General features: G+C 40.9%; 1 protein-coding gene across 9 annotated transcripts in view; it reads left to right on the forward strand.

The window, feature by feature from the left end:
- The window catches only part of FOXJ3 (forkhead box J3), a 140607-nt gene that overhangs the window by 23980 nt on the left and 88655 nt on the right, over window positions 1-27972 (forward strand). For all 9 annotated transcript variants that reach the window (XM_021096929.1, XM_021096935.1, XM_021096936.1 and 6 more), the window contains exon 3: window positions 20944-21268. In XM_021096929.1, the coding sequence (XP_020952588.1) occupies window positions 20944-21268 (325 nt within the window). The remainder of the gene's footprint in view (window positions 1-20943; window positions 21269-27972) is intronic.

Consider the following 27972-nt stretch of genomic DNA (forward strand, 5'->3'; position numbering starts at 1 on the left):
AAAAAAAAAAAAAAAAAGGCGAAAAACCCTAATCTGCTTTCTATTTGTTTTAACTAGAAAATACATGGTAAATTTTTATTTTTAATTTTTTAAAATTTTTAAATTTTTTTGTTTTTTTGCCATTTCTTGGTCCGCTCCTGCGGCATATGGAGGTTCCCAGGCTAGGGGTCGAATCGGAGCTGTAGCCACTGGCCTATGCCGGAGCCACAGCAACGGGGGATCTGAGCCGCGTCTGCAACCTACACCACAGCTCACGGCAACGCCGGATTCTTAACCCACTGAGCAAGGGCAGGGACCGAACCCGCAACCTCATGGTTTCTAGTTGGATTCGTTAACCGCTGCGCCACGACTGGACCTCCATGGTAAATTTTTATTGCCTTTATAGCAGATTATTAAATAAGACTGGATGGCAATTTAAACCTCTTTCCAAAGAATGATATAAACATAATGCCTAACTTATCCCCATGTACAATAAATAAGTAAAATGTAAAAAAGTAGGAATTAAGTTGTATTCAGCCCAATGGCTTTAGATTTTTTTTTGAAGTTGCTAAATCTTTTATGTAAATTAAATCTTTTTTTTCTAGCTCTAAGGTTGACTTTTTTATTATTATTATTTTTAAATAGTGTAAATTAAATCTTATATGAAATCCTGTGAATAAAAGATAAATGTGGAGCTTTTCTGCTTGCTTAGACTTCTGTGTTCTACCCTCACAGATGCCCTGAGGGATTACTGTAGTTCTCAGAGCACAGATTGAAAAAATAACCTAAATATAATCTGTTAATTGAAATCTTTCAGACTTGAATACAAAGTGTTGATGGCAGCACCTGCCAGTTACCTGTGGTGTTGCAGCTAGCTGTATCATTTATTCATTCAGTATATTGAGCACCTAGTATATTAACAGGAATTATTATAAATGTTGGGGCTACAGGGGTGAACATAACAGATAAAAATCCTGTAATTACTGGGCTTACATTAAAACAAAAAAAGTAAGAAATATCTGAGCGTGTCAGTGATAAGAGCTAGGGTGAAAAATAAAGGAGAAGGTGATAGGAAATAGAGGGGTGTTTGTCCATGTTAGGTAAGGTAGTCTGGGAAGGCTTTCCTGGTGAAAAGATTACATTTGAATGAAGATGTGAAAGGGTGATGGCATGAGCTGTAGGCACTGTGTAGGTGGAAGGTGAGAATTCCTAGCAGAGGGAACCCAGGAAGTTTCAGGGCAGGAGACGTGCCTTGAATGTTGGAGGAACAGTGACCGAGGTCATCGTGGCTTGAAAAAAGTAAGCAATGACCAGAGTTGGAATTGCCCAGCTTTGGAGGGCAGGAGAGATGATAGAAAATTATTAGAGCCATGAATACGAAGTCAAAGAATCCTTAGGCTTGAAGGAAATTCTGGTTGTTCAGAATGCTACAAAAGAAAAATAAAGTTTCTTTTTTAGTTTGTATATACTAGAATTTTTATCAGAGTAAGACTGGCTGTCCTTTTTCCTCAGTAGGAAAGCTTTTCTTCATGCCATTATGACATTTCTTTCCCTGAGAATGCATCTTCCTGCTTATAATGGAAGTAGGTAGAGTGATTGCTTTTCTTCTTTGTTGGAGTCCATGTGCCCTGACCCCCTGACCCTGACCCAACAACGGATGTAACTCTGAAAAGAACTTAAAAAAAAAAAGACTCTTATTTTTTCTTTAATCTCCAAAGCTATTGTAGAACTAATTTCATGCAACACTGTGATTTCTGCTTAGTGTGATGGGAAGATTCATTTTACCTTTTTTTTTTTTTAAATATTTAAAACTTTAGATATGGGTCTATCAGGATATTTTTGTGAATTTTAATCTTCCACTGGTTGTAGACTTCAAGTTATCTTAGTTGTGGAATATGCTGACAGTCATATATTAAAGTCATTCAATGAGATTTTAAATCCCTGTATAGGAATAGTTATGTTTAGGTGAAGCTTATATATGACATTGGGTTAGAAATAATATATGCATAATTTTTTGTTTGATAGAATTATATAATTGGAAGGAATGATGAAAGAGAAGAGATACTATGAGTTATTTTATGACTTTAATTCTAATTCTTGTGTATAATATCCTACAATAAAATTTTTGTGGCTAGAATATAAGCTTAAAATTTAGTTAATAAGTGGAGAAGCTCTGTAGCATTTGAGTTGAGATATTTAGTATCCTTATATCCTAATCTTTCATTTTTGTAGTATTCTAAATAGTCCATCTATGACCAGAGGAGGGTGAAAGGCTTCTTGATGTCTTGTTTCTAGTAGCAGTCTTGGTATTGTTAAGGCAGCTTTGGTATATAGTCTTAGAATCAGGTAGATACAGGTTCACATCTCTGCCATGTATTATCCGTAAGGTCATGGACAAGTTACTTGACTTCTCCTAGTTTTATTCTAATAGGGTTGTTAATGCTTACCTCATTGGCCTGTTAGGATTCAGGGGATAGAATATATACGTAAGGCGTCTGGCATATTTTTCTCTCTTTTGCATTTTCCAGCAGTAGAAAGCAAAAGGGGTAATTATTTGGAGACTAGAAGAGAACATGCCTGTATCCTCTGCTGTCAGCTCAAGAACATGGGGTAGAAGAGGGTTTCTTTTCCCCTCTTTCTCAGTCCCACACAGTGGCAAAAACACCTTTTGCCTTGTGCCATAGTTCATCATTGTCATCTTTATCAGTCTTTTTGGACTTGATAAATGTATTAACTCATATATTTAGTTTTGGCATGTTCCAGTTAAATGGAGAGAAATGAGAAAGCCTCTTGATTTTGACCATTACAGAAACTTGAACTTTTTGGGATTATCTTCTAAAGTGTTATGGACTGACATGGTAACCACTAGCCTCACGCGGCTACTTACATTTAAATTAATTAGGAAAAAAATCAGTTTCTTAGTCACACCAGCCGCAGTCGAAGTGCTTAGTAGTCACACATGGCTACTGACTATCATGTTGATAGCACACAGGCATTTCTGGTGTTGTAGAAAGTTTTGTCCCAACTGTGACTTGCACACAGTTATTTTTAGTCCCTTATGGTTTCTTTGTATTTTGTATCTTGAGGAGATATTTGTCCAGGTGCAAGAACTGCAGCAAAGGGTCCCAGGTCCCAATCTATCTCAGTTTGATTCAGTAAGTTTATTTTAGTCAGGCTTTGCGTGGTTGTAAGTAAAGGAAACCAGCACTGGATTATACCAAACAAAAAAGAAAAGGAATTTATTTGGTGGATACTCTAGGGTATTTCACAGAACCCAGGGGTAGCCAGATCTCTAAGGGAATAGAACTTAGGTTTTTAGGAACCTTGGCAGTATATTTTCTTCTCTGTTGTTTTGCTCTGAATGTAACTTATCTATTCTTTTCTGCAAACCAACTTTCCTTGCTTTTTTGGCATATGGCCATCTGATACCTCTTAAATTTACAGCTTTTTCAAGAGGACCAGCCCAAACTGTTTCAGTTCTAATTCTAAATTCTTGGAAAAAAAATTCAGATGAAAAGTTTGAATCAGAAACCAACCCTCATTAAAATCCTTTAATTTATTGTGGTGGTGTTGACTTTCAGGGCTTTGGGGAGGGAAATAAGACTGAGAAATGGCTTGGTGAGCTAGGCAAAACCTTATAAAAAAGGTTTCTGGTACAAAGCAGCATGTGTCCAATGTTGGGTGAGAAAAGTTAGAGTTTGTTGATCTATTTATTAAAATATAGTTGATTTATAATGTGCCAATATCTGCTGTACAGCAAGATATATATAGATATATATGCACACACATTTGCTTTCTTATATTATCTTCCATCATAGTCTATCCCAAGAGACAGAATATAGTTAGTTCCCTGTGCCATACAGTAGGCCTTCATTGCTTTTCCATTTAAATGTAATAGTTTGCATCTATTAACCCCAAACTCCCCATCCATCCCACTCCCTCCACCCTCTCCCTTGGCAACCACAAGTCTATTCTCTATGTCTGTGAGTCTGTTTCATAGATAGGTTCATTTGTGCCATATTTTAGATTTCACATCTAAATGGTATCATAGTATTTGTCTTTCTCTTTTTGACTTACCTCACTTAGTATGAGAATCTCTAGTTCCATCCATCTTGCTGCAAATGGCATTGTTTTGTTCTTTTTTTAATGGCTGAGTAGTGTTCCACGGTCTGTGTGTACCACATCTTCCTAATCCATTCTTCTGTCAATGGACATTTAGGTTGTTTCCATGTGGCTATTGCGAATAGTGCTGCTATGAACATAGGCATGCATGCATCTTTTTGAATTGTAGTTTGGATATATGCCCAGGAGTGGGATTGCTGGATTGCATGGTATTTCTATGTTTAGTTTTCTGAGGAACCTCCATGCTGTTTTCCATAGTAGTTGTACCAGTTCACATCCCCACCAGGAGTGAAGGAGGGTTCTCTTTTCTCCACATCCTCTCCAGCCTTTGTTACGTGTAGACTTATTAGTGGTGAACATTCTGACTGGTGTGAAGTGGTATCTCATTGTAGTTTTGATTTGCATTTCTCTAATAATTAGTGATGTTGAACATTTTTCCATGTCCCCGTTGGCTATTTGTTTGGAGAAGTGTCTATTTAGGTCTTCTGCCAGTTGCTCAATTGGGTTGTTTTGTCATTGTTGTTGAATTCTGTGAGCTGTTTGTATATTGTGGAGATTAAGCCCTTGTTGCTTGCATTGTTTGCAATATTTTCTCCCATTTCATGGGTTGTCTTTTCATTTTTTTAAAGGTTTTCTTTGCTGTGCAGAAGCTTGTAAGTTTGATTAGGTTCCATTGCTTTATTTTTGTTTTTATTTCTATTGCTGTGGGAGGCTGCCCTAAGGAAACGTTTGTACGGTTTATGTGGTTTATGTTAGAGAATGTTTTGCCTGTGTTCTCTTCTTGAAGCCTGATGGTGTCATGTCTTATGTTTAAATCTTTAAGCCATTTTGAGTTTATTTTTGTGCATGGCGTGAAGGTGTCTTCTGGTTTCACTGATTTAAATGCAGCTGTCCAGTTTGCCAGCACCACATGCTGAAGATTCTTGCCTCCTTTGTCGAAGATCAATTGACCATAGGTGTCTGGGTTTATTTCTGGGCTCTCTGTTCTGTTCTGTTTATCTGTCTGTTTTTGTACCAGTTCCATACTGTCTCTCTCTCTCTTTTTTTTTTTTTTTTTTGTCTTTTGCCATTTGTTGGGCTGCTCCCGCGGCATATGGAGGTTCCCAGGCTAGGGGTCTAATCGGAGCTGTTGACACCAGTCTACACCAGAGCCACAGCAACGCAGGATCCGAGCCGCATCTGCAACCTACACCACAGCTCACGGCAACGCCGGATCCTTAACCCACTGAGCAAGGGCAGGGATCAAACCCGCAACCTCATGGTTTCTAGTCGGATTCGTTAACCACTGCGCCACGACGGGAACTCCCATACTGTCTTGATTACTATAGCTTTGGAATATTATCTGAAGGAGAGTTATGCCTCCTGCTTTGTTTTTTTTTTCCTCCCCTCAGGATTGCTTTGGCAATTCTATTTCTTTTATGGTTCCATATAAATTTTTGGATTGTTTGTTCTGGTTCTGTGAAAAATGTCACGGGTGATTTGATGGGATCACATTAAATCTAAAGATTGCTTTGGGTAGTATGACCATTTTAACAATATTAATTGTTCTGATCCAGGCGCATGGGATATATTTCCATTTCTTTGAATCCTCTTTAGTTTCCTTTATTAATGTTTTGTAGTTCTCAGCGTCTAAGTCTTTTTCACCTCCTTGGTCAAGTTTCCCTAGGTATTTAATTTTAAAAGGTATTTTTTTATACTCCTTTTCTAATATTTCATTGTTGGTGTACAGAAACGCAACCAATTTCTGAGTGTTAATATTCTATCCTGCTACTTCGCTGAATTCATTTATCAGATCGAGCGGTTTTTGTGTAGAGTCCTTAGGGTTTTCTATATGTAGTATCATGTCATCTGTGTATAATGAACATTTTACCTCTTCTTTTCCATTTTGGATACCTTTTATTTCTTTCTCTCTCTCTCTCTCTCTCTCTCTTTTTTTTTTTTTGTCTGAATAAAAGTGAGAGTGGGCATCCTTGTCTTGTTCCAGATTTTAGCAGGAATTCTTTCAGCTTTTTTCTGTTGAGTATTGGCTGTGGGTTTGTCATAAATGGCTTTCATTATTTTTTGTTTGTTTTTTGTTTTTTGCTTTTCAGGACCTTACCCACAGCATATGGAGGTTCGCAGGTTAGGGGTCATATCAGAGCTGTAGCCGCTGGCCTACACCACAGCCACAGCCGCACCAGATCTGAGCTGAGCCTGTGACCTACACACACCTCCCAGCAATGCTGGATCCCTCACCTGCTGAGCAAGGCCTGGGATCTCACCTGCATCTTCATGGATACTAGTTGGATTCGTTTCCACTGTGCCGTGATGGGCACTCCCTGGCTTTCATTATGTTGAGATATATTCTCTCTGTACCCACTGAGTTAGGATTTCAAGAAGGGTATTTGAGGACGCAGAGCCTTTCCTTACGGTCACGTGGATAGTGAATGAAAGATTTGAGTCCCATCTTCATAGCAGAGAAGAGTCTCCTTAGAATTATGGATTTGAAATTGAACTTCTGCTTTAGTTCTAATCAATTTGACAGATACGTATTTGAATACTTATGTGTTTAAGAGCATTCAAGATTCTCATAAAAGCTGCAAAAAGAAAAGGACAGCAATCAGATTATTCTGCCCCATACTGGTGCTTACTTGAGAGCCTGAGGGATAGGTGCTGTGGACAGGTCCAGGGAAAGTTGTGGTGCTGAAGGGAGGTTTAAAGTATAAGTGACCCATTTTTTCCCAGTTATGTGTAATATTCTTCCTCCCCATCGCCCACATATGTATGGAACTTGAAAAGTACGTATTAACTGTAACAGTTTACAACTCGTGGAGATTATGGACGGATGAGACTCATTTGACTAAATAGAGGCAGAGACGCAGAAGCACATAGTGCTCCTTGATATTTTACAGGTGGGTCTACAGTTAATTCAAGGAGAAACTAAACAAAACAAAAGAAGCCTGTGTAGTATAATGGGAAGCCATATAAAATGGGGATCGTCAGTCATGCTTTCTTTACCTTATAGCACAAACGTAGTTATTTTTATTGACAGTGACTATCTTCGTTGCTCTCCAGAAGAAACAAAAGTGGCTTGAACTAAATTCATGAAGGAACATTATTACTCCTTCTCAAATTGATTTTAGACATTCCACAGGTATAGAGTGGTATCTCATTTTGATTTTAATTTGCATTTTCCTGATGACTGATAAATGTTGAATATCTTTTCATGGGCTTATTGACTACTTTATGTTTTCATTCAAATCACATCTGCAATCTACACCACAGCTTATGGCAATGCCAGATCCTTAACCCACTGAGTGAGGCCAGGGATCGAACCCACAACCTCACGGTTTCTGGTCGGATTCATTTCCGTTGCACCATGACGGGAACTCCCACAAATTCTTAAGACAAATGCTTTGCAAGTATTTTCTTTTAGTTTGTGGCTTGTATTTTCATTCTCCTAACAGTGTCTATTGAAGAACAAAGGTATTAATTAATTTACAAATTTCTTTTTAGGGCCGCACCCTGGGCATATGGTGGTTCCCGGGCTAGGGGTTGAATCAGAGCTGTAGCCACAGGCCTACGCCACAGCCACAGCAACGGCAGATCCAAGCCGCATCTGCGACCTGCACCACAGCTCACGGCAACGCCGGATCCTTAACCCATTGAGTGAGGAGGCCAGGGATCAAACCTGCGTCCTCACAGATACTAGTCAGATTTGTTTCCACTGAGCCATGTCGGGAACTCCAAAGAACAAAGGTTTTTAATTTGATAAAGTCCAATTCATCAGACGTTTTATGAATTTTAATTTTTCACATCATAGCTGAGAAATGTTTAACCAAATGTTGTATTTTCTCTTCTGAGTTCTTCTATAGGTTGTATAGTTTTAGCTTTTATGTTTCGTTCTGTGATTCATTTTTCAAATTTTTATGTATGATGTGAGACGAAGGTCGTTGTTAACTTTTCTTCCCATGCAGATAGCTAGGCGGTTGTTTGAGCATCGCTTTTTTTGGGAAGTTTTTCCTTTCTCCACCAACTTGTCTTGGCCCTTTTATGGAAAATCATTGGGTTATATGTGATAGGTCTATTTTTGTTTATATGTCTGTTCTTTCATTGGAACCACTGGTATTGATTACTGTGGTTTTATAGTAAGTCTTGAAATCCGATAGTCTTAAATTAATTAAGTACACCCTGCTTTACAGGTTGAGAAAATACCGCGATAATCGTGTATTTGCTTAGTGGTGGATTAAACATTGATGTGAAGAAAAATTTCCGTATTTATAAATTACAGACTGAATTTTTAGAAGATAGTTAAGAACTATGACTTCTTGAGCACATGGGAGGGAATGGGAAGCTCCATTACCATAAGGTGGTGGCTCTTCATGGAAGTCGCTATGCTTGATGAGAAGAAGATAGCTAAAATCTGTGTTAAAGACAGCAAAGCTGAGAAGCTTTGAAGTGATAATGGCAAGAAGCAAAAAGTAGAAACAAAAATACAGGTTTTTTATGAGCCAGTAGTGGAATAAGAAAGATGATTCTCTAGGCAGAGAAACTCCTCTAGTATCTAACAAGTTTAAGTTGCAACAACTTATGCAGATTGATTATTAGTCAACATTTCACCCTCAGTTGCACTGAAATTTCTATGGAAGTTAGTATTTCCCACCGTGGAATGATAGTCAGAATCGATGCATTACATTAGTTGGCAGTGATTGGCTCTTAGGAAGGAAGGTCTCTTTGTTTAGATTTTCACTGATAGGTAGGGTCAGCTGACTAATGGCAGAAGTCATAGCTTATTGACTCATTCCCATTTAATTCCGAAACAGCCTCAGTGAATGTGCCTTTGACTTGTATAGTTCTCTAATTTTTCTTTCCTTCAGTGAATGTTGTTTAGAATTGAGTGTGTCCCTTCTTTATCCATTCATCTGTCGATGGACATTTAGGTTGTTTCCATGTTCAAAATTTATTTGGTGTCCAAAGAGTATTTGGGTGTGAGTTACAGCTGTCAAAATGTATTAGGTACTAACACTAAGAAAAAATTGAAATAGTTGCTGATTTATGTAGAAATAATAATGTACCCGTTATAGGTTAACATAGACAACACGTTTATGAAAAATAACTGTATTTTCCAAAGCAAAACAATTAGAAGATTGGTGTTGCTTTATGTCTTTGAATGTTTTAAAAATATCTGGCTAAATAGAGGCGGCTGAATTCTTTTCTGTGTCTGTGCATTCAGTCTCTTGTGGAAGTACCCATCACATAGCAGCTGAAAAGCTCCACGGTACACTTAGAGGATGACAGTGAGAAAGGCCAGTAATATCTTACCGTAGACATTGTTGTAACCCTTCAGATCCCCTGAAAGTGTCTCTGGACCACACTAGGCGGACCACTGAACCGTACTATGCTGCATACATTGTATGTGGCAGCTTAAGCTGTTACTTTCGTACTTCCTGTGTATCACACTTAACACCAAAAGATGAAGCAGGATCACCTTCCACGATGTCATATTACTGATGGAAAGCTGTGGAGGCAGCATGCTTGGAAGATGGGCTATCCAGTGAATGTATGGCGAGCTGAAGCAGTGTGGGTGTAGAGAGGTCAGGAGAAACACTTCAATGAAACAAAGTAAACCAGTGGATACGTGTTACTCAGAGGACATTTTTTAGTATATGCACACACATATGTATATATGGAGGTTCCCCGGCTAGGGGTCTAACTGGAACTCCAGCTGCCAGCCTACACCACAGCCACAGCAACGCCAGATCAGAGCTGCATCTGTGACCTACACCACAGTTCACGGCAACGCCGGATCCTTCACCCACTGAGCAAGCCCAGGGATGGAACCTGCAACCTCATGGTTCCTAGTCAGGTTCGTTAACCACTGCGCCACGACGGGAACTCCCCTGCACGTATATTTTTAAAAGCTAAGTATAAGACGTATTTATAGCAGATTCTGTCTGGGTTTTAAGTAGGATCTGCAAAGATGACTTGGAATGTTCCTCTGTCAAAGGGGCTGTAGTTATCAGTCTTTCCAGCCCCTCAAGATTCAGGGGTTCCAAAAGGTGCAGTGCGACTTATATGCAAAATACAAGACTTACTTCATGACAGAATGTAGTTTAGTGGTGAATGTCCAAAATATTTATTTTTATTCTCTAAATTGTAGAATAAAATACTTTTAAGATGAGAATTACATATGTAGCATAAAAATATCTTTTGACCATATAATCCCTAAATTTTAATGGAGTTCTAATTACGTGAGTATGGCTTGTATGAATTTAGATACAGTTTGTGAATCTAAGATTATATATTTGAGTAATAGAGTAATTTTGAGAGATTCTACGCAAGAGCAATAAGTATATTATGGTCCTTAAAATAGATCCTGTTGAAGTTGTGTACTTGAAACTTAGAGAAGGAACCCAGATGATACTAGTATTGTGAAATACATGAAGCATCGTTAACAAAGAGAACTCTGACCAGTTCTCATTTTCCAAGATGGGAATTAAAGAAACTTTCTTCTTTGTAGTACGGGAGATAAAGATTAGCCTGTTAAAACTTACTATTATTGTTTTTAAATATAATAAATTATGACATAACCTTTTGTGAACTTTTCTTCCCTTGGAGATAAATAATATGTGGATCTCCAAAACAGGTAATATCAGGACTTTGTTTTGTTTTTTTTTTTTTGTCTTTTTGCTATTTCTTGGGCCGCTCCCGTGGCATATGAAGGTTCCCAGGCTAGGGGTCGAATCAGAGCTGTAGCCACCGGCCTACGCCAGAGCCACAGCAACGCGGGATCCGAGCCGCGTCTGCAACCTACACCACAGCTCACGGCAACGCCGGATCCTTAACCCACTGAGCAAGGGCAGGGACCGAACCTGCAACCTCATGGTTCCTAGTCGGATTCGTTAACCACTGCGCCACGACGGGAACTCCAGGACTTTTAAAAATGACATAATGAGGTTCTTTTTTCATCCCTCCTTTTTTTATGATAAATAGCTCTGAAATCACAATGGTGCTAACAAATGGCTGTTGTCTCACAAAATCACCCCAGTTTTTTCATAAGCCATATTGTGAATATTCTTGTAATTTTAGGGGTGAAACAAAAGTTGTGAAAGGCAAGAGTTTTGAATTGTGAACTTTTACTATTTATGTATTGGATTCCCTATCTTAAGTTATGTTTCTGTAATTTTCACTTCCGTGAGGATATTTTGGGCTTGTCTTTTAAAGAGATTGTTCGTTGCTCATAGGTGGTATAAGGGCTCAGTTATTCAGACCTTACTTAGTGGTGATTAGTTTGATGCCATCCACTTTCCTCCTAAGTAGAGCAGAGAGCCGTTGCTTTGAAAAGGTAGGAGTTTACTGCAGAAGAAGAGCAAGTAATTAACTTTGGAGTTTATAATACCAACTCTGGGGAGCAGTATTGGAGGTCCTAGGCAGTGTGGGTTGGGATATCCAAGGTAGAGAAAATGCTTGGAAGTGTGCCAGATATAAATTATATGCAATCTACAAACAGTTTAAAAACACAGCCCTTTTGGAATTCACTGGTGGCACAGCAGATTAAGTATCCAGCCTTGTCATTGTTGTGGCTCAGGTCATGGCTGTGGCATGGGTTCGATCCCTGACTCAGTAATGTCCACATGCTATCTATCGTTGTGGCCAGAAACCCCCAGCCCTTTCTGGGTCACTTCTTTAGAGTAAATGATTGAATGAGGGGCTCATTTCCATTGAGGTTGATAAATGGTTATTGTGTGATTTAGGGCATATGAGTCTAAAGCCGCTGAATAAAAGTAACAATTTAAGATTTAGAAAATTCAGGTTTTTTTTCCTGTCATTTTGTCTTTTAGGGCCACACCCACGGCATATGGAGGTTCCCAGGCTAGGGGTCTAAATGGAGCTGAAGCTGCCGGCCTACCCCACAGCCACAGCAATGCTAGATCTGAGCCGCGTCTGAGACCTACACCATAGCTTACAGCAACGCTGGATCCTTAACCCACTGAGCAAGGGCCTGGGATCAAACCTGCAACCTCATGGTTCCTAGTCGGATTCGTTTCTGCTGCACCACGACGGGAACTCCAAAACTCCTGAATATGAATTTTCTAAATATGGAAATTCTGAGTGTGAATTTAATAGTAATGATAGCTAATATTTATTGAGTGCTTATTTAGTATATTTTAGAAACTCTTTGTGCTTTGTATGTATTAGCTCATTTAATCCTCTCAGTAATCCTTCGAGGTGGGTCCTCTTTTTATCTTCAGCTACAAATGAGGAAACGCAGGCATAGAGAGGCTCATTTACTCGTTTAAGATTATAGACCTAAAAGTGAAGAGCTTGGATTCCAGTCCAGTCAGTCTTGCTCAGAACCTGTACTCCTTTTTTTTTTTTTTTCTTTTTAGGGCTGCACTTACAGCATGTGGGAATTCCCAGGCTAGGGGTCGACTCAGAGCTGCAGCTGCAGACCTACACGCAGCCACAGCAACGCTGGATCCGAGCCGCATCTGTGACCTATGCCACAGCTTGTGGCAGTGCCTGATCCTTAACCCACTGGGCGAGGCCAGGGATCAAACCTGCATCCTCATGGATACTAGTTGGGTTCTAAACCCACTGAGATATAACAGAAACTCCCAGAGCCTGTATTCTTAATCACTGTATTCTTTTCTAATGTAGGACATTGACTGTGTTATTTCCCTGACATTGAATTAAGAATAGAAACTTTAGCTTTGCTGATATATGATAACTAATTTTTTTTTTTTTTTTTTTTTTTTTTTGCCCTGCCCGTGGCTTGTGGAAGTTCCCAGGCCAGGGACTGAACCCATGCCATAGCAGCGACCTGAGCTGCCTCAGTGACAGCACCAGGTCCTTAACCTGCTGTATCATAGTGGGAACTCTTACGATAACTAATTTTGAAAAAAGCAATAGCAGTTGTTTTTGCTTGGAAGTAGCTTAAATTATTACTTCATTTATAATATTTAAACATTTGTCGCATGCTTTCAAAATGTAAGCTCAATCTGTGGTAGATTATTTTCTTCCTTTTTAGGTTTCTGCCACAATCTGCCTTGGGTACCCAAATATCCACTGTCACCTTCTTCCTAGTAACTAGAACTCATTCACCCTTTTTCCAAGGGAAACAGCCTAGAATTTCATCCAATGATTATATCCAGCTGAAATTCTAAGCTCTCTGAGTGCTTTCATTTTTCATTAGATCCCAGAGTGGCTCTTTGTTTGTAGTGGTGGAGAAGGAATAGGATAATAGCAATAAAAGCTGTTATTCAGAAAGAGGCGGGGCACAAAATGATCACTAGGCCAAACTGATAATAAAATCCTATGAGGTAGTGGTGACAGTTTAATAAACTCTTCGATTCTGCTCTGTGCTGGGCTCTCCTTTGTCCCCTGTGCCCTCTGAAAGGCCTTACCTTGTCCAGGATCCTCCACGGCCACATCCGAGGTGGGGAATAGTGAAGATCCCCTTTCTGGAAAGTGCACAGGTTTTATATTCACTTGCTCTTGGGGAGCTTGGCTATTATTTGGGAAACCTAGGAGGCTTTGCAGTCTGGACACATGCCTCTCCCACCCCCCATCCAATACAGTTATCTTAAAAACTTAGTTTCTAGACTTGTTGCTACTTTAAGCCAAGGGACATGCCCAGGCAGCAGTTTTTAATATGAAGACCCTTCCCTTTGTACTCCACTCACCCCAGGGATTTCTAACTTTGTGGTGGTGCCATGGAGCCCCTTCAGCATCTGGTAAAACCTGTGGATCCTTCTTAGAATAATACCTCAGTATTCATAAAATACTTAGGATTACAAAAGAGATAAATTAATCACAGTAAATAGGGTTAGGAAAACATGAACTTTCTGACATAATAATATATGTGCCTTTAAATTAACACGTTAAATAAAAGATCTAGTGGCAAGCCTGATACACTACCATACATTTGAAGTAGTTGATGAGTAAATAAAAAGTTGAGATTCTGCAATATTTACCATGTGGTAAGAATCTGTGATTTTTATTGACGGCAAAGTCACAGGTACTGTTAATGCTGCTCTGATTTGTTGTCTACTTTCATAATTAAAGGGAATTCTAAGTTTTCGTTACAAGTCAGTGAGAATAAAGAATGTATTCTCCCCCATCCAAGTTTATCCAGCTCTTGTAGCTCCTGAGGAGCGATGGCTCTGGGTGAGCCATTTGAAACGATGGTCTTGGGTAGAAAGTCAGCAGCTTCACGGCAGCGCTTTTCTGAGGCAAAGGCACCCGTCTTCTCTCCTGCTAAGCCTGCAGCTTTGCACCTGTCACTCAGCAACTTCATTTTGCTACTGCAGAAGCAGTTGGTGTTTTTTCAGCCATGTAGGGCTTTAAATTATAGGACTTTAGCTTGAATTGCAGGCCATAGGCAGGGAGAACCTCTCTTAGCAAATCTGCATTTTCTCCATCTCTCCTTGTAACTTTTCTCTTGTAGGACTTTAAGTGCTTCAAAGGAGCCAGCACATGCCAGTATTCTCAATTTTCCCTATAGTTTCTATCTCTCTCCTTGTTATTTATCCTCAGCTGGCATATAGTTTGTTTTCCAGTTGTAGTAGGTGACAGTTTGATCATATCCTTTGTCATTCTTTAATAAGTGTTACTAGCTTTTCATCCTGCAGTATTAGCATTTCTAATGTTTACTTAATCTACGCCTCTAAAGAGAGTATCTTATTTTAGGTCCTCTTATTTGTATCACTTCACTTCTGTGTCCCGCATTCAGTGTTTGTTAGGAATTGTATTCACCTCCTGGTTGAGAGCTTTTTATAGTAGTTAATCAAATACAAAGTCTGGAAGGTAGGGAGTTCCTGCTGTGGTGCAATGGGTTCAGAAGCCGACGGCAACAGCTCTGCTCGCTGTGGAGGTGCGGGTTCAGTCCCTGGCTTGGGAACTTCCATATGCTGTGGGTGTGGCCATTTAAAAAAAAAGTCTAGAAGGTAGGGAGTTCAGGGCTGGAAGGCAGCTTCACAATTGCTTCACCAAAAAATTAGGGACCCAGATCCTTCCTCTCTACGCTCATGTTCTTAGTATGTGGCTTATATTCTTTTGTATTGTTTTATTTTGTTTTTGTCTTTTCTAGGGCCTCACCTGCAGCATATGGAGGTTCCTAGGCTAGGGGTCTAATTGGAGCTACTGCTGCTGGCCTACGGCACACTCACAGCAATGAGGGATCCAAGCTGCGTCTGCAACCTACACCACAGCTCATGTCAACACTGGATCCTTAACCCGCTGAACGAGACCAGGGATCGAACCCGCGATGTCATGGTTCCTAGTTGGATTCGTTAACCACTGAGCCACGATGGGAAGTCCCGTGGCTTATGTTCTTAAAGATCTTATGGTCCAAGATGACTGCTGGAGCAACAGCTATTATATCCGCATTCCAGAGAGCAGGGAGGGCAAGAGGTGTAATGCTGTTCAGAATAAAATTGGGGTTGTATTCTTAAGGAAGGAAGCCAAGATAGATATTAGTTGGCAGTTAGTGGTCTCTGCCATAGAGTTGCTTCTGGTTGCTTTTGGTGTTGAGCTGCAGCGACAGGAGGTATATGTAATATCTGTATATATATATATATATATATATATATATATATGTAGATATCTATATCTATCTGTCTGTCTATCTATAGATAGGTAGATTCTTTGAGGTGCATGTGATCAGAATTACTGCTGTGGTAAATCACAAGGGTTTCTTTTGAGGTCCCAGTCGCTCAATTTTTCACATGATGCCAAGTCTTAGGATGAAATGCCAAGTGCTAGGAATGGAGGTAGGAAGGACTCAGAAATATCTAGGTGCCAACATCATGATTCTCATTATTCTTATTTCTTTTAATTTCTGTACTATTTTCCTCTTACCTTTATTTAGGAAAGTCAGTAATATCTCTACCCTTTTCCCACCTCTTTGATACTATTGAAAAACTTGAAAACTTTTTAAGTAAGCCTCGACTGCTCCTAGGAGTTAGGGAAGGTACAGGGGGAGGCCAAACATTGTGCTCAAGTAGCTAAAATGCATATTTGGGATCATACCAGTGGCGCTGTTTCATAAAGGGGACTTGGAACCACCTCCCTCCTCCTGTGTCATGGCTTAGTGTGGAGTTGTTATCTCTTGACCTTCTTACTGTATACAGAAAAAAATTCCTCATGGAGCATCTTTTGTACAACAGACCCCATCATAGAGTTAAGCACTTCAGACAAATTCTTCGTATTTGGCTTTATCCCACAAGTAACACTATCTTTTTATGTTGGTTTCTGTCTTCCCATTTTTCTCTGTCTTTCAGTAGAACTCTCTTCTTGTCTAGTGCTCCTTGTTAGTCTCCTTTTTTCCAGTTCATAAAGGACCTCAATTCTGTGGTTACCCTTACATCATACTATTGAATCCTCTTGTACCTCTTTTTTTTTTGCCATACCTGCAGTGTGTGGAAGTTTCCAGGCCAGGGATTGAACGTGCGCTGCAGTTGTGACCTGTGCCACAGCTGCGGCAATGTCAGATCCTTAACCCACGTCACCACAAGGGAACTTCCTTTCACGTCTTTCTTTTAGCTTTTATTTATTTATTTATTTATTGCTATTTCTTTGGGCCACTCCGCAGCATATGGAGGTTCCCAGGAGGTTCCCAGGCCAGGGGTCGAATCTGAGCTGTAGCCACTGGCCTACGCCAGAGCCACAGCAAAGCGGGATCCGAGCCGCATCTGCAACCTACTCCACAGCTCACGGTGATGCCAGATCCTTAACCCACTGAGCAAGGTCCGGGATCGAACCAGCATCGTCATGGATGCTAGTCGGATTCGTTAACCACTGCACCATGACGGGAACTCCCTCTTTCAGCTTTTAAACATGTTGGGTCTCAGTGTTCGAGGAGGCACATGCCCACACCTTCATTGCACAGTCACTGTTCCGATGACTTAACCACCGTTTGTTGACCCTTTGCCTATGTTCCTAGACTTTGTGGGAACAGAAATGACTAAGATGAGAATAAGATGAAAGAATAAGAACATGGGAAGAGTGCCTTGACCAGGCTTTCAGAAGCGGCGGGAGGGAGGTGTTTGGTCTGAGTCTTGAAAAAGTAGAGCCAAGTGCTCAGAGTAAGAAGGAAAAGGCGTGAAAGAAAACACACTCTTGTTCCTTTTACCCAAATACTGTTATTTTTCAGATACCGTCTGGCGTGGGGTTGGGCAGCCTCAGAAACACTAGTGTAGGGAAACTCTCCTCAGTGGGGAGGTGGGGGAGAAGGGGAGTGGGGTGGAGAGCTTAGGATGCAGTTATACACACAAGACAGCGTGGTAGAGCCACACTGAGGTTTTAATTGCTCCAGGAATTTAGAGAAGGATTACGAAGAGGTTCGTGAACGCCAACGTAGTTGGAAATGAGGCATTTAGATTCATTGTAATAGGAAAAATGGAACCATTGAAGGTTTTTGGGCACAAAGACACGAAAACCATGCTGATACTTCGCTTGGAGTATATACGTGGCCGCTGGCAGTGATTCGCAGGGAGGAGTGGTGAGAAATCAGAACCGAGGAGACCAGCTGGGAAGCTTTTGGAATGAGGTGAGGTAAAGAGGGCCTGAGTTTCTTAACCAGATTTCCAGAACCAGATTCCTCAGAGCTTCCCATGCTGTTTTTAAATCTGCCACCATCTGTTCCCTTATACAAGTGGGCTTCTGTCATCACCATTCCACCAGGAGAGTGCTTTCTAAAGTTACTGATGATCTGGCTAAATCTCATGGTTGTTTTTTTGTGTTTTCAGCCGTCAGTTTAAGCAGCAACAGTGGAAGCACTTCCTACCTCACTACCAAGAATGTGTAAAATTTAACAAACTGCAAAGAGGACAAGCTCCTTTTTCAGAGTTTAAATTTAAGAGATTTTTTAACAGTCTACCTCAAATCTGCTATAGGAGAACTGGCAAAAATAGGCACAGCCATGGAGTAATTCTTACTCATGATGTTTTTGATGACTAGGCAGCATTTTCTTTCCAGCCTATTAGATCTTAATGTTCTTTCAAGTCTTAGCTGAAATTCTTCCCTCTCTTCTTCTCACCCCTGCAGCCCATGTTGTCCCCTTTTCTGAACCAGTACGATACCCAGAGCTCCTTTCCAGCTCTTTCTTGTCTTTGACCTTCCTATTTGGAGGTTCCTAGAGGACTGCAGTTGTATCATGCTTGCTATGTGTGTGTGCTTGTGTGCATGTGGGGTGTGTGTATGCACAGTTTTACTCTAGAACAGCCTTGTACACGTGTAATTTCAAGTACTTTGTAAATGTTATAGCCGTATTAAGTACCTGCTTAGTGTATGTTCACATCATATTATTGAGATTCTCAAAGTCTCAGTGAAAGGAAACAGAAGTTAAAGATGGTTCTTACTCAGGAGCATCTGCGAGATCAGTTATATTCCAGTTTGGAATGTGCTTTTACATTAGCTTTGAAAGTGTACGTGCCTGGCTGCTTTGGAAATATGAACAAAGTAAAGCCACTTGGTGGAGACTTAATGGAGACAAAGAATGAGAGCATGATATGACAGTAGCCAGTGTTTGTAGAAGGAAATGTGAATGATAATAGCAGCAACTCCTATTATCACCACCAGTGACCAGCAGTTCTTGAATATTTACTAGTTGCCAGTCGCTGTTCTGAGTTCTTCTATCAGTGAGGCGTAGCTGCTATTATTGTCCTTTTACAGAGGAGGTATGGTAGAAAAACGAGTGGATGGGGCATCAGGAGAGCTGAGCTCTGATTTTAGTTCTGCTGTGAACGATTCATGTGACTTGGGGCAAGTCTTGCACTTCATTAGACTTGTTTTTCATTTTTAGGTTGAGGGATTGGTCTCTAATCTCTGATCTCTAGGGTACTTTGACATTTCTGCAATCTCTAAATTATCTTGGCTCCTTATTCCACTAGTGTCTATACCTTATTTCATGTTGGGAACAAGCATTTCTGGCTGAAATTGCAGACAGGATGGTAAGTTTTTTTTAAATCTCTGGAGGTGCTATATAGAGGAATTTAAAGTTTAATTTTCAAAGAAATGCATATGGTAGAGATGGGGAGGGAAGCAAATGTAAAATGTAAAACTGTTGATCACAATATCTGAAAAACAAGATAATAGGACTCTACTGGCAGTGCAGAGAGAACCCTCACGGCTGTCTCTTGATTTAAAGCTGCTCTTGCTTACTCTGGTTTGCTTTATGGTTCATGAGTACCTCCCAGGATGCTCCTAGAGTATGCTCTTAACCACCGCCTAGGATGCTCCCAGGATGCTCCTAGAGTATGCTCTTAACCACCGCCTAGTGAGTGTTTCTTCTGTGCACATGTTATCCTGCTTAACTCTCAAGAGTAATGTTGTAACCACAGGTACTGTTATTATTTGATTTTACGGATGAGATGGGGTTTAGAGACCTCAGCGCTTTCATAGTATCACAGGTAGTAACTGGTGGAATAAGTACTTGAACTCTGGTCTCCCTGCCAGCAGAGCCCGTGTTCTTTACCAGCTATACCTGCCTCCCAAATGGTCAGGGCCTAAAGCGCCTTCTCTAGGTTGCTTTTTGCCTCCAGCCATTGAGATAAAGTGTATGTACAGGATTTTCTTATCTAGGATTTTTTTTTTCTTTTTACTGAGATTCTTTAAGTTTCTTATTTTGTTTTCTATTTTTTCCTTTATTTCCGTATCACTTAGAAGTGTTTCATTCTCTGCTTTATTGTCAGGGTCACTATTCCTGCTTCTTTGGTCTCAGGATAGGAAGGTTTGTACCTTTTGTTGAAAGTTAGCGATTCCATTGTGTGACGTGTCAAACTTTGTCCTCCCCCCACCCCGCCTCCCCCAGACAGAGAAAAAAATATACATATATTTTTTGGCTGTGGCATGTGGAAGTTTCTAGGCCAGGGATTGAATTCGTGCCACATCAGCGACCTGAGCTGCTGCAGTGACAATGCTAGATCCTTAACCCACTGTCATAGGGCAGTTTCCTCCTCTATCTGGAATATGTGTTTACCTGGCAGATTTTGTTTTTTCTTTTTGTGGTACTGGTTTGAATTTTTCAGCCTCGTAGAGGAGTATATTACAGAATCCGGATCCCTGGATGTTTCTGTAATCCTGTCCTCGAGTTTTGTTGTCCATTTATGTGATTGAATCGCTATTATATCCTACATTCCCAGATATTTAGTTAGTTTTCTTAAGCTTGTTCCTTGGCTCTTTTTTTTTTTCTTTTTTTTTAAACTGCCTGGTACTGCCTATTCTGTTCTCTAGTTCATCAGTGTCCTTGAGTTTGCATTCCTCTTTTTGGTCAACTCCCCCAACTGGCTTGTCTCCGTGCTATTCTTGTTTACCCTGCTTTACTCTGCCTTCTTCCTCTATGCAAATTCCTGTGCCTGTTTCTCTGTATCTTGATCTGATTTCTTGCCTACACTTTGCTTTTGGTATTCTTTTGTATGATTTCCCTAAAATTTGTGTAAAAGAAATGCCAGATACAGTCTTAAGTTTTTAAAGGGCCCGTGGTGTTGATGAGTAAAGAACTGGACTCTACAGACTGATTTTTTTTTTTTTTCATATTAGATGATCCTGTCACCTTACTTAAAGTCACAAGATAGTCTTTTTAAGAAAATTGCATCAGAATCACTTTATGTGTATTTATTCTGCTTCTTAAACACTTTAAAACCAAATTTGTTGTGTGGTGGAGAGGAAGAAATTAAGAAAAAAGATTGGAAATGTTAATCCCTCAAATCTTTGGTGTGGTCGTTAATACACTCAGTGTTTTCCTCCAGATTTAACTCGGGCTTTCCCTCACTTTGGAACCCCTAGATTTGTGACTACTGGATGTTTTAAGAAGCAGGGGTGCTTTCCTTGATACTGACTAAGGGGTCTGTTTACCTTCAGGATGACGTCAGAACTGGAGAGCAGCCTAACGTCTATGGACTGGTTACCACAGCTCACCATGCGAGCGGCCATCCAGAAGTCCGATGCTACGCAAAATGCACATGGGACAGGGATTTCCAAGAAGAGTGCACTCCTTGACCCGAACACCACCCTGGACCAGGAGGAAGTCCAGCAGCACAAAGATGGGAAACCTCCATACAGTTACGCCAGCCTTATTACGTTTGCGATTAATAGCTCACCCAAAAAGAAAATGACTCTAAGTGAGATTTACCAGTGGATTTGTGATAACTTCCCATATTATAGAGAGGCTGGCAGTGGTTGGAAGGTAAGGATTCTATTTAAATGTTTATCTTTATGCTGTGAAAAACAGCAGGATTGGCTTCTCTTGAAGATAAAGCTTTGTGGAAACCTACCTAATTAAAGATGAAATTCTGACTACAAGTCATTTCTAGGATGTAAAAAAGGAAATTAAATGCTCTTGATTAGGGAGTAACTGTTTTTGGTAGAATATTAATTATTTATAGCTTTATGATGTTAGAAGACCGACAAAGCATAAAGTAGAAACAGCAATAACGTAGATTCACCGGAAAACAATACCCACAGTTCAGGTAAGTTGATAGTGAGAAAAACAACCTAGTATTATTGCAACTAGTACTGTTTTTATCATCCAGGTTTCTTTAAACAGACTTTATTTTGGAAGAATTTTGGATTTATGGAAGAGTTACCTAAGTACAGAGGGGTCTCGCGTATCTTCACCCACTTCCTCTGTGGGACTATCTTCTATAGCCGTGGTACTGTGAGCAGAACTAAATGAATGCTGGCGTAACGCTTTGACCAAACAGCACTGTAAGCCGCTAAGTAAACTGCAGGCTTTATTCAGGTTTCGCCAGTGTCCTTTGATCTTCCAGATTCAATTCAGGATCTAATCTGGGATCCACGTGGCATTTAGCTGCCATCTGTCCTGTCTTCTTAGTCTTCTCCAGTCTGTGCCAGTTCCTCATCTTCCCTTGTCTTTTAGGACCCTGACGGTGTGGAAGGCTGCTTGTCAGGGGTCTTGTAGAATGTTCCTCACTTTGCTAATGTTTCCTTGGGTAGGTTGAAATAGTGCTTTGCAGGGAGAGCAGTGCAGCGGTGACCTGCTCTTCTCTGTACATCACGTCGGGGGAACTTGACGTCAGTTTGTCTTACTACTGGAGACGGAAACTTTGGTTCTTTGGTTAAGGGAGTGTCTGCTAGGTTTTTCCACTACAAAATTGCTACCTATTGCTTTGTAAATTATGAAATGTTTTAGGGGAGATACTTTGAGGGTATGCAAGTACTCTTTTTTTTTAATTTTTGTTCATTAATTTTAGCATTCATCGGTAGATCCTTGCAGTAGTTTTTATTATTTTCTAGTGGTAACTTTCTCTTTTCCTTCATTTTTTTTTCCCATATTAATTGGGATTCTTCTGTAAGGAAGGCTTGTTCCTTCCCCTTTTAATTATTTAATCATATATTTGTAGTTATGGTATGCACTCATGGATATTTAGTGTATTTTTTTTGTGCTTTGTTATTTGCTGCTCAAATTATTGCTGCTTTGGCCATTGGGAGCACTTATAGGTTGGCTCCTGTACCTTTGGATGTGGTCCCATTCTTTTTTTTTTAAGCACTTAATAGTAACTTTCTGGCATCACGAGATGTCCAGGTTCACCTTCCGTACCCTAGCTCTAGAATCAGGCCCTAACTTCTCATCCAGGCTTTTGACATACCATCAAATTAGTTTGCTACTTCACTTACGTTATATAAGAAATAGCTCAACTTGCTTTCTTTTTTGTGTGCACTGTTATGTTCATATTCTTATGTAGGGGTTACCCATTTGTGGGCTGTGTGTGTGTGTGTGTGTGTGTGTGTGTGTGTGTGTGTGTGTAAGAAGATCTATGGAGCTTTAGGTCTGCCATCAGCTGGTAGTTACTTATGTTCCTCATAAGCTTTTCTGTCTTAACACCTTCGCCTTTTTCTTCTTGCTTTTTAGGGCTGCATGCACGGCATATGGAAGTTCTCTGGTTTGGAGTCGAATCCAAGCTCAGCTGCCAGCCTTCTCCACAGCCACAACAATGCAAGATCCAAGCCGTGTCTGAGACCTACACCACAGCTTACTGCAACGCCGGATCCTTAACCCTCTGAGCGAGGCCAGGTATTGAACCTGCCTCCTCATGGATACCAGTCAGGCTCGTTACCCCTGAGCCTCAATGGGAACTCCCACCTTAGTCTTTTTTTGTTTGAATATATTTGTTAAAGACATTTACTGCATTACTGTGTACCAGTGATTTGCTGTGTACCCTGCCAGATGATCAAGTGCCTTATGGGAAGGGATTTTTTTCTATATCTTTCTATTCCATGCCCTAGCACCATACTTCATTTAGTAAGCCTCAGTGAATACGGTTTGAATGGGAGCCTGAATCCTGGTCTCAGCCTAGGATTCCTAGCTTTATTTTATGCTAGTTCCCTCTCATGTATTCTTTCTCCTGGCTATTCCAGCCTGTTATCTGTCCCAGAAATAAACACTTGATTTCTTTCTTGCTTTTGTTTTCCTTTTATTTTCTATCTTGCCATTGTTCTATTTGGCATTATTCTGTTTACTTATTTATTCATTTATTTTTTTGCCTTTTAGAGCAGCACCCACGGCATATGGAAATTCCCAGGCCAGGGGATGAATTGGAGCTGTAGCTGCTGGCCTGCGCCACAGCCACAGCAATGCCAGATCCGAGCCATGTCTGTGACCTGTACCACAGCTCATGGCAATGCTGGATCCTTTACCCACTGAGCAGGGCCAGGGATTGAACCTGCACCCTAATGGATACTAGTCAGGTTCGTTTCTGCTGAGGCACAACAGAAACTCCTGTTCATTCTTTTTTAGTTGTGTTTTTTTTTTTTGGGGGGGCCATGACCATGGCATGTGGAAGTTCCCAGGCCAGGAACCAAACCCACACAACAGCAGCACTCCAAGCCACAGCAGTGACATCGCCAGATCCTTAGCCCACTGAGCCACCAGGGAACTCCTATTCTGTTTATTCTTTAAGCTCCTATTTAACCTCTCTTCTCCCAGTAGAATTAATCTTTTATGTTTGCATATGTTTTAGTAGTAACTTCATTATAGAACTTACAGATTTCTGTTTGAGATCTTGTTGCATGTAAGTCCACCTGAGATTCAGTTTGCTGGATTTCTTGCTGTTGGCCAGCCCAAGTTATAGTCTGAAACTGCTTTGGAAGTAGTGATACAGTTGCATCTGGAAGATACATAGTTTGGACATAATAAAGAAAGAGGGATGGAAGGAGGAAAATGGGAGTAGGTGGGGAAGCATGCTGTTGCTTTTTAGAACAAAATATGCCGAGGAGATTATCTGGTCCAATCTCTTGCTTTAGATGGACCTTTAACATTTCCAGGGATTGCTATTTCATAATTATTCTGGTTTTTTTTCCTTTTTTACCATTTTTTTTTCTTTTGTTTTCATGGCTGAACCCTTGGCGTATGGAAGTTCCCAGGTTAGGGACTGAATCTGAGCTGTAGCACTGACCTGTGCTGCAGCTGTGGCAAAGCTGGACTCTTTAACCCACTGTGCCAGGTCGGGGATCAAACCTGCTCCTCTGCATTGACCTGAGCCGCTGCAGTTTGATTCTTAACCCACTGTGCAACACTGGGAACTCCTCATAATTATTCTTTTTAAAAAGGTTCTTTTTGCCCAGTTTTAGGAGCCCAGAACTTGCCGTGATCACTTTTTATTTTATTTATTTATTTATTTTTTTGTCTTTTTCTAGGGCCGCTTCCCACGGCATATGGAGGTTCCCAGGCTAGGGGTCCCATCAGAGCTGCAGCCACCAGCCTACACCACAGCCACAGCCTCTGTGACCTACACCACAGCTCGTGGCAGTGCCGGGTTCTTAACCCACTGAAGGAGGGCAGGGATTGAACCTTTGTCCTCATGGATACCAGTCAGGTTCGTTACTTCTGAGCCGCGACAGGAGCTCTCCCATCTCGCACTTTTTAGGTGGGTGGGTGAACACAAGTTTTTCCAATGCGGTCTTTCTTTTCCTTGTCTTTTAATTTGGACTGAGTATTTTTAGTAATGACATTTTCTCTTCACTCCTATTTTGTTAGTTGTACCTCTTTCTAAATTTTGTTTTAGGAGGTGATTACTCCAGGTTTACCACACACGTCTTTAACTTACACATTCTGCCTTCAGTGGACCGTTTTACATGTAGCCCACGGACGTTACCAGCCTTACGTGGTTGACCCTTGAGCAGCCTGGGCAGGAGGGGCACTGACCCCCGCACAGTTGAATGTATAGCTTTACGATGGGGCCTCCATATTCATGGTTACGCAGCCGTGGATTAAACCATCCTGGCATGGTGTAGTACTGCAGTATGTATTTATTGAAAAAAATTCTCAGAGTTCCCATTGTGACACTGCGGAAACAATCCGACTAGGAGCCATGAGGTTGTGGGTTCCATCCCTGGCCTCGCTCAGTGGGTTAAGGATCTGGTGTTGCTGTGGCTGTGGTGTAGGCCAGCAGCTGTAGCTCCGATTTGACCCCTAGCCTGGGAACCTGCATATGCCACAGGTGTGGCCCTAAAAGCAAAAAAAAAAAAAAAAGAAAGAAAAAAAGAAAAATTCTCATGTAAGTGGACCCATGGAGTTCAAACCTATTATGTTCAGGGGTCAACTGTATGTCTAATTTCCCGGACCCAGTCTTTGTGTTAGTGTTGTCATATATTTTACTTTTACCTGTTACCAACCCATAATAAAACTGTTCTATTCGCTTTAGATGGTTATCTTCTAAAGGCATTAAAGCAAGAAAAAGTAACTTTTAAAAACTTGCGTTCATCGTCGCCCTCTCTGGAGCTCTTCTTTCTCGTACATCCAGGTTTCCATTTGGTATCCACCTTCTCTCTGAAGAACTTGCTTATAGCACTGCCAGCCACCTGGCAGGACAAGAAATGGACGCTTTCAGCTTTTGTTCATCTGTAATTCATTTTTGAGAGAGATTTTCACCGCGTATATAGAATTGACTTTTAGTATTTTAAGATGTCACTTTGTTGTCTTCTTGCATGGTTTTTGAGACATCTGCTGTAATTCTTATCATTATTTTCCTATACATAATATTTTTTTTTTCTCTTGGTGCTATCAAGATACTCTATTCATTTTGATTTTCAGCATTTTGACTATATTGAATATAGGTGTGTGGATTTTTAATTCCTTCTGCTTGATGTTCTCTGAAATTCTTGCATCTGTGGTTTGATGCCTTGCGTTATTTTGGGGAGATTCTTGGCTGTGACTTGTTCAGAATTTTCTTTTGCCCCATTTTCATTTCGCCTTCTGAGACTCACATGTGTTGTTCCATAGTTCTCGGATGTTCTTTTTGGGGCCTGTGTGCGTGTGTGTTAGTTTGAGTAATTTCTGTTACTCTTGTCTCAGGATATCTGAGCTTTTCCCTAGTTGTGTCCAATCCGGATGAGCCATCTAGGGAATTCTTGATCTTTGATCATTTTTTTAATTTCTATCCCTTTTTTTTTTTTTTTGGTCTTTTTAGGGCCTTATTCATAGCACATGGAAGTTCCCAGGCTAGGGGTCAGGTCAGCGCTGTAGCTGCAGGCCTACACCACAGCCATAGTAACGCCAGATCTGAGTTGTGTCTGCAGCCTACACCACAGCTCATGGCATTGCCGGATCGGATGGTTAGCTCACTAGGCGGGGCCAGGGATTGAACCCACATCCTCATGGATACTGGTCAGATTCGTTACTGCTGAGCCACGGTGGGCACTCCTCTATCGCTTACATTTCACTCTTAGAGCTTGTACACCTCCATTGAGGGTCCCATCTCTTGATGCAAGTCGTGTACTTTTTCTCCTTGGTGCTTGAGCACACACACCAGTCATGGTTTTTACAGGTTCTTGCCTGATATTTCTGACCCCCGAGTCGTCTCTCAGTTGGGTTTTGTTGATTGCTTTGTCTCTTGACAATGTTTTTTTTTTTTCTTTTCCTTGTGTCTTGCAATTTTTGACTGAGCGCCTAATATATGTGTAGAAGAATTGTAGAGATAAGCTAAGTAGTATTTATAATAAACGGTCAGGCATCTTTTTTCACAGGCCATTTGTGTGGGAAGCTGCATTACTCCGTTGGTTGAGCTGAATTTAGGTTTTGTTGTCAGTGTATTGCCTTTCAGCATACCTCAGGTTGACATTCCTCCTGCAGCAGATTCCTCTTCCCTTGTGGTTGGAGCGGGGGGACTTGGGCGCTGCAGAGTTTTCCTGGTTTCCCCACTTTCTCTTTAGATTTTGTCTCTACCTACCTTGTCTTCCCTCCTCTATCAGTAGGTCGTTATTACTTGTTATTTACTGCGAGGCTTGTGATAAGGGGTGGTTTTGTTTGGTTTTGTTTTGTTTTTCCGTTGTCTTGATCCAGCCTTAGTCTTACACAGGCCCTAGGATTGGGGGTGGGGCTTTTTCAGTGCTTCTTTCCCTCTTTTGTGTGGGAGGTTCCTGCCCCTTTCCCAGCTAGAGCCAGCCTCCACCTCAGCATGGTGTATTGTTGTGGGATACGGGCCCCTGGGTAGTTTCTGAACTTGTCCCAGAGGTAAAAGGATTTTGCTTTTGTCCTTCGTCCATCAGCAGTGAGTCTTTGCCTCTATCCTGGAAAAGTGTTTCCTGTCCTTCCCTAGAGGCAGAAGGGTTTTGTTTCTATTCTTCAGTCTTTGCCAGAGCCCTGTGGATAGAGGTTTGGCTACTCCTACCTCAGACTTAAGTTTTTTGTTTTGTGAGATCTGTAGAAAGTGGTGTGGCTTTTTTCCCTCACGTTGGCCATCAGTTTCCTCCTTCCTGCTTAGGCTGCAAGACTTTCCTTGGTCTCCTTTCCTCCCCCTAATCTTCATTGTGAGCATATGGTGAAGGCCCAAGAGCGTCTTCCTAACTTGAGAATGACTGGAAACTTCCCTTGTGTCTGGGGTCCTTGTTACCTTAAACTGATGCACTAGCCCACGATTGGCCTTTCACACT

This window comes from Sus scrofa, chromosome 6 (genome assembly GCF_000003025.6).
Source record: "Sus scrofa isolate TJ Tabasco breed Duroc chromosome 6, Sscrofa11.1, whole genome shotgun sequence".
NCBI lineage: Eukaryota > Metazoa > Chordata > Mammalia > Artiodactyla > Suidae > Sus > Sus scrofa.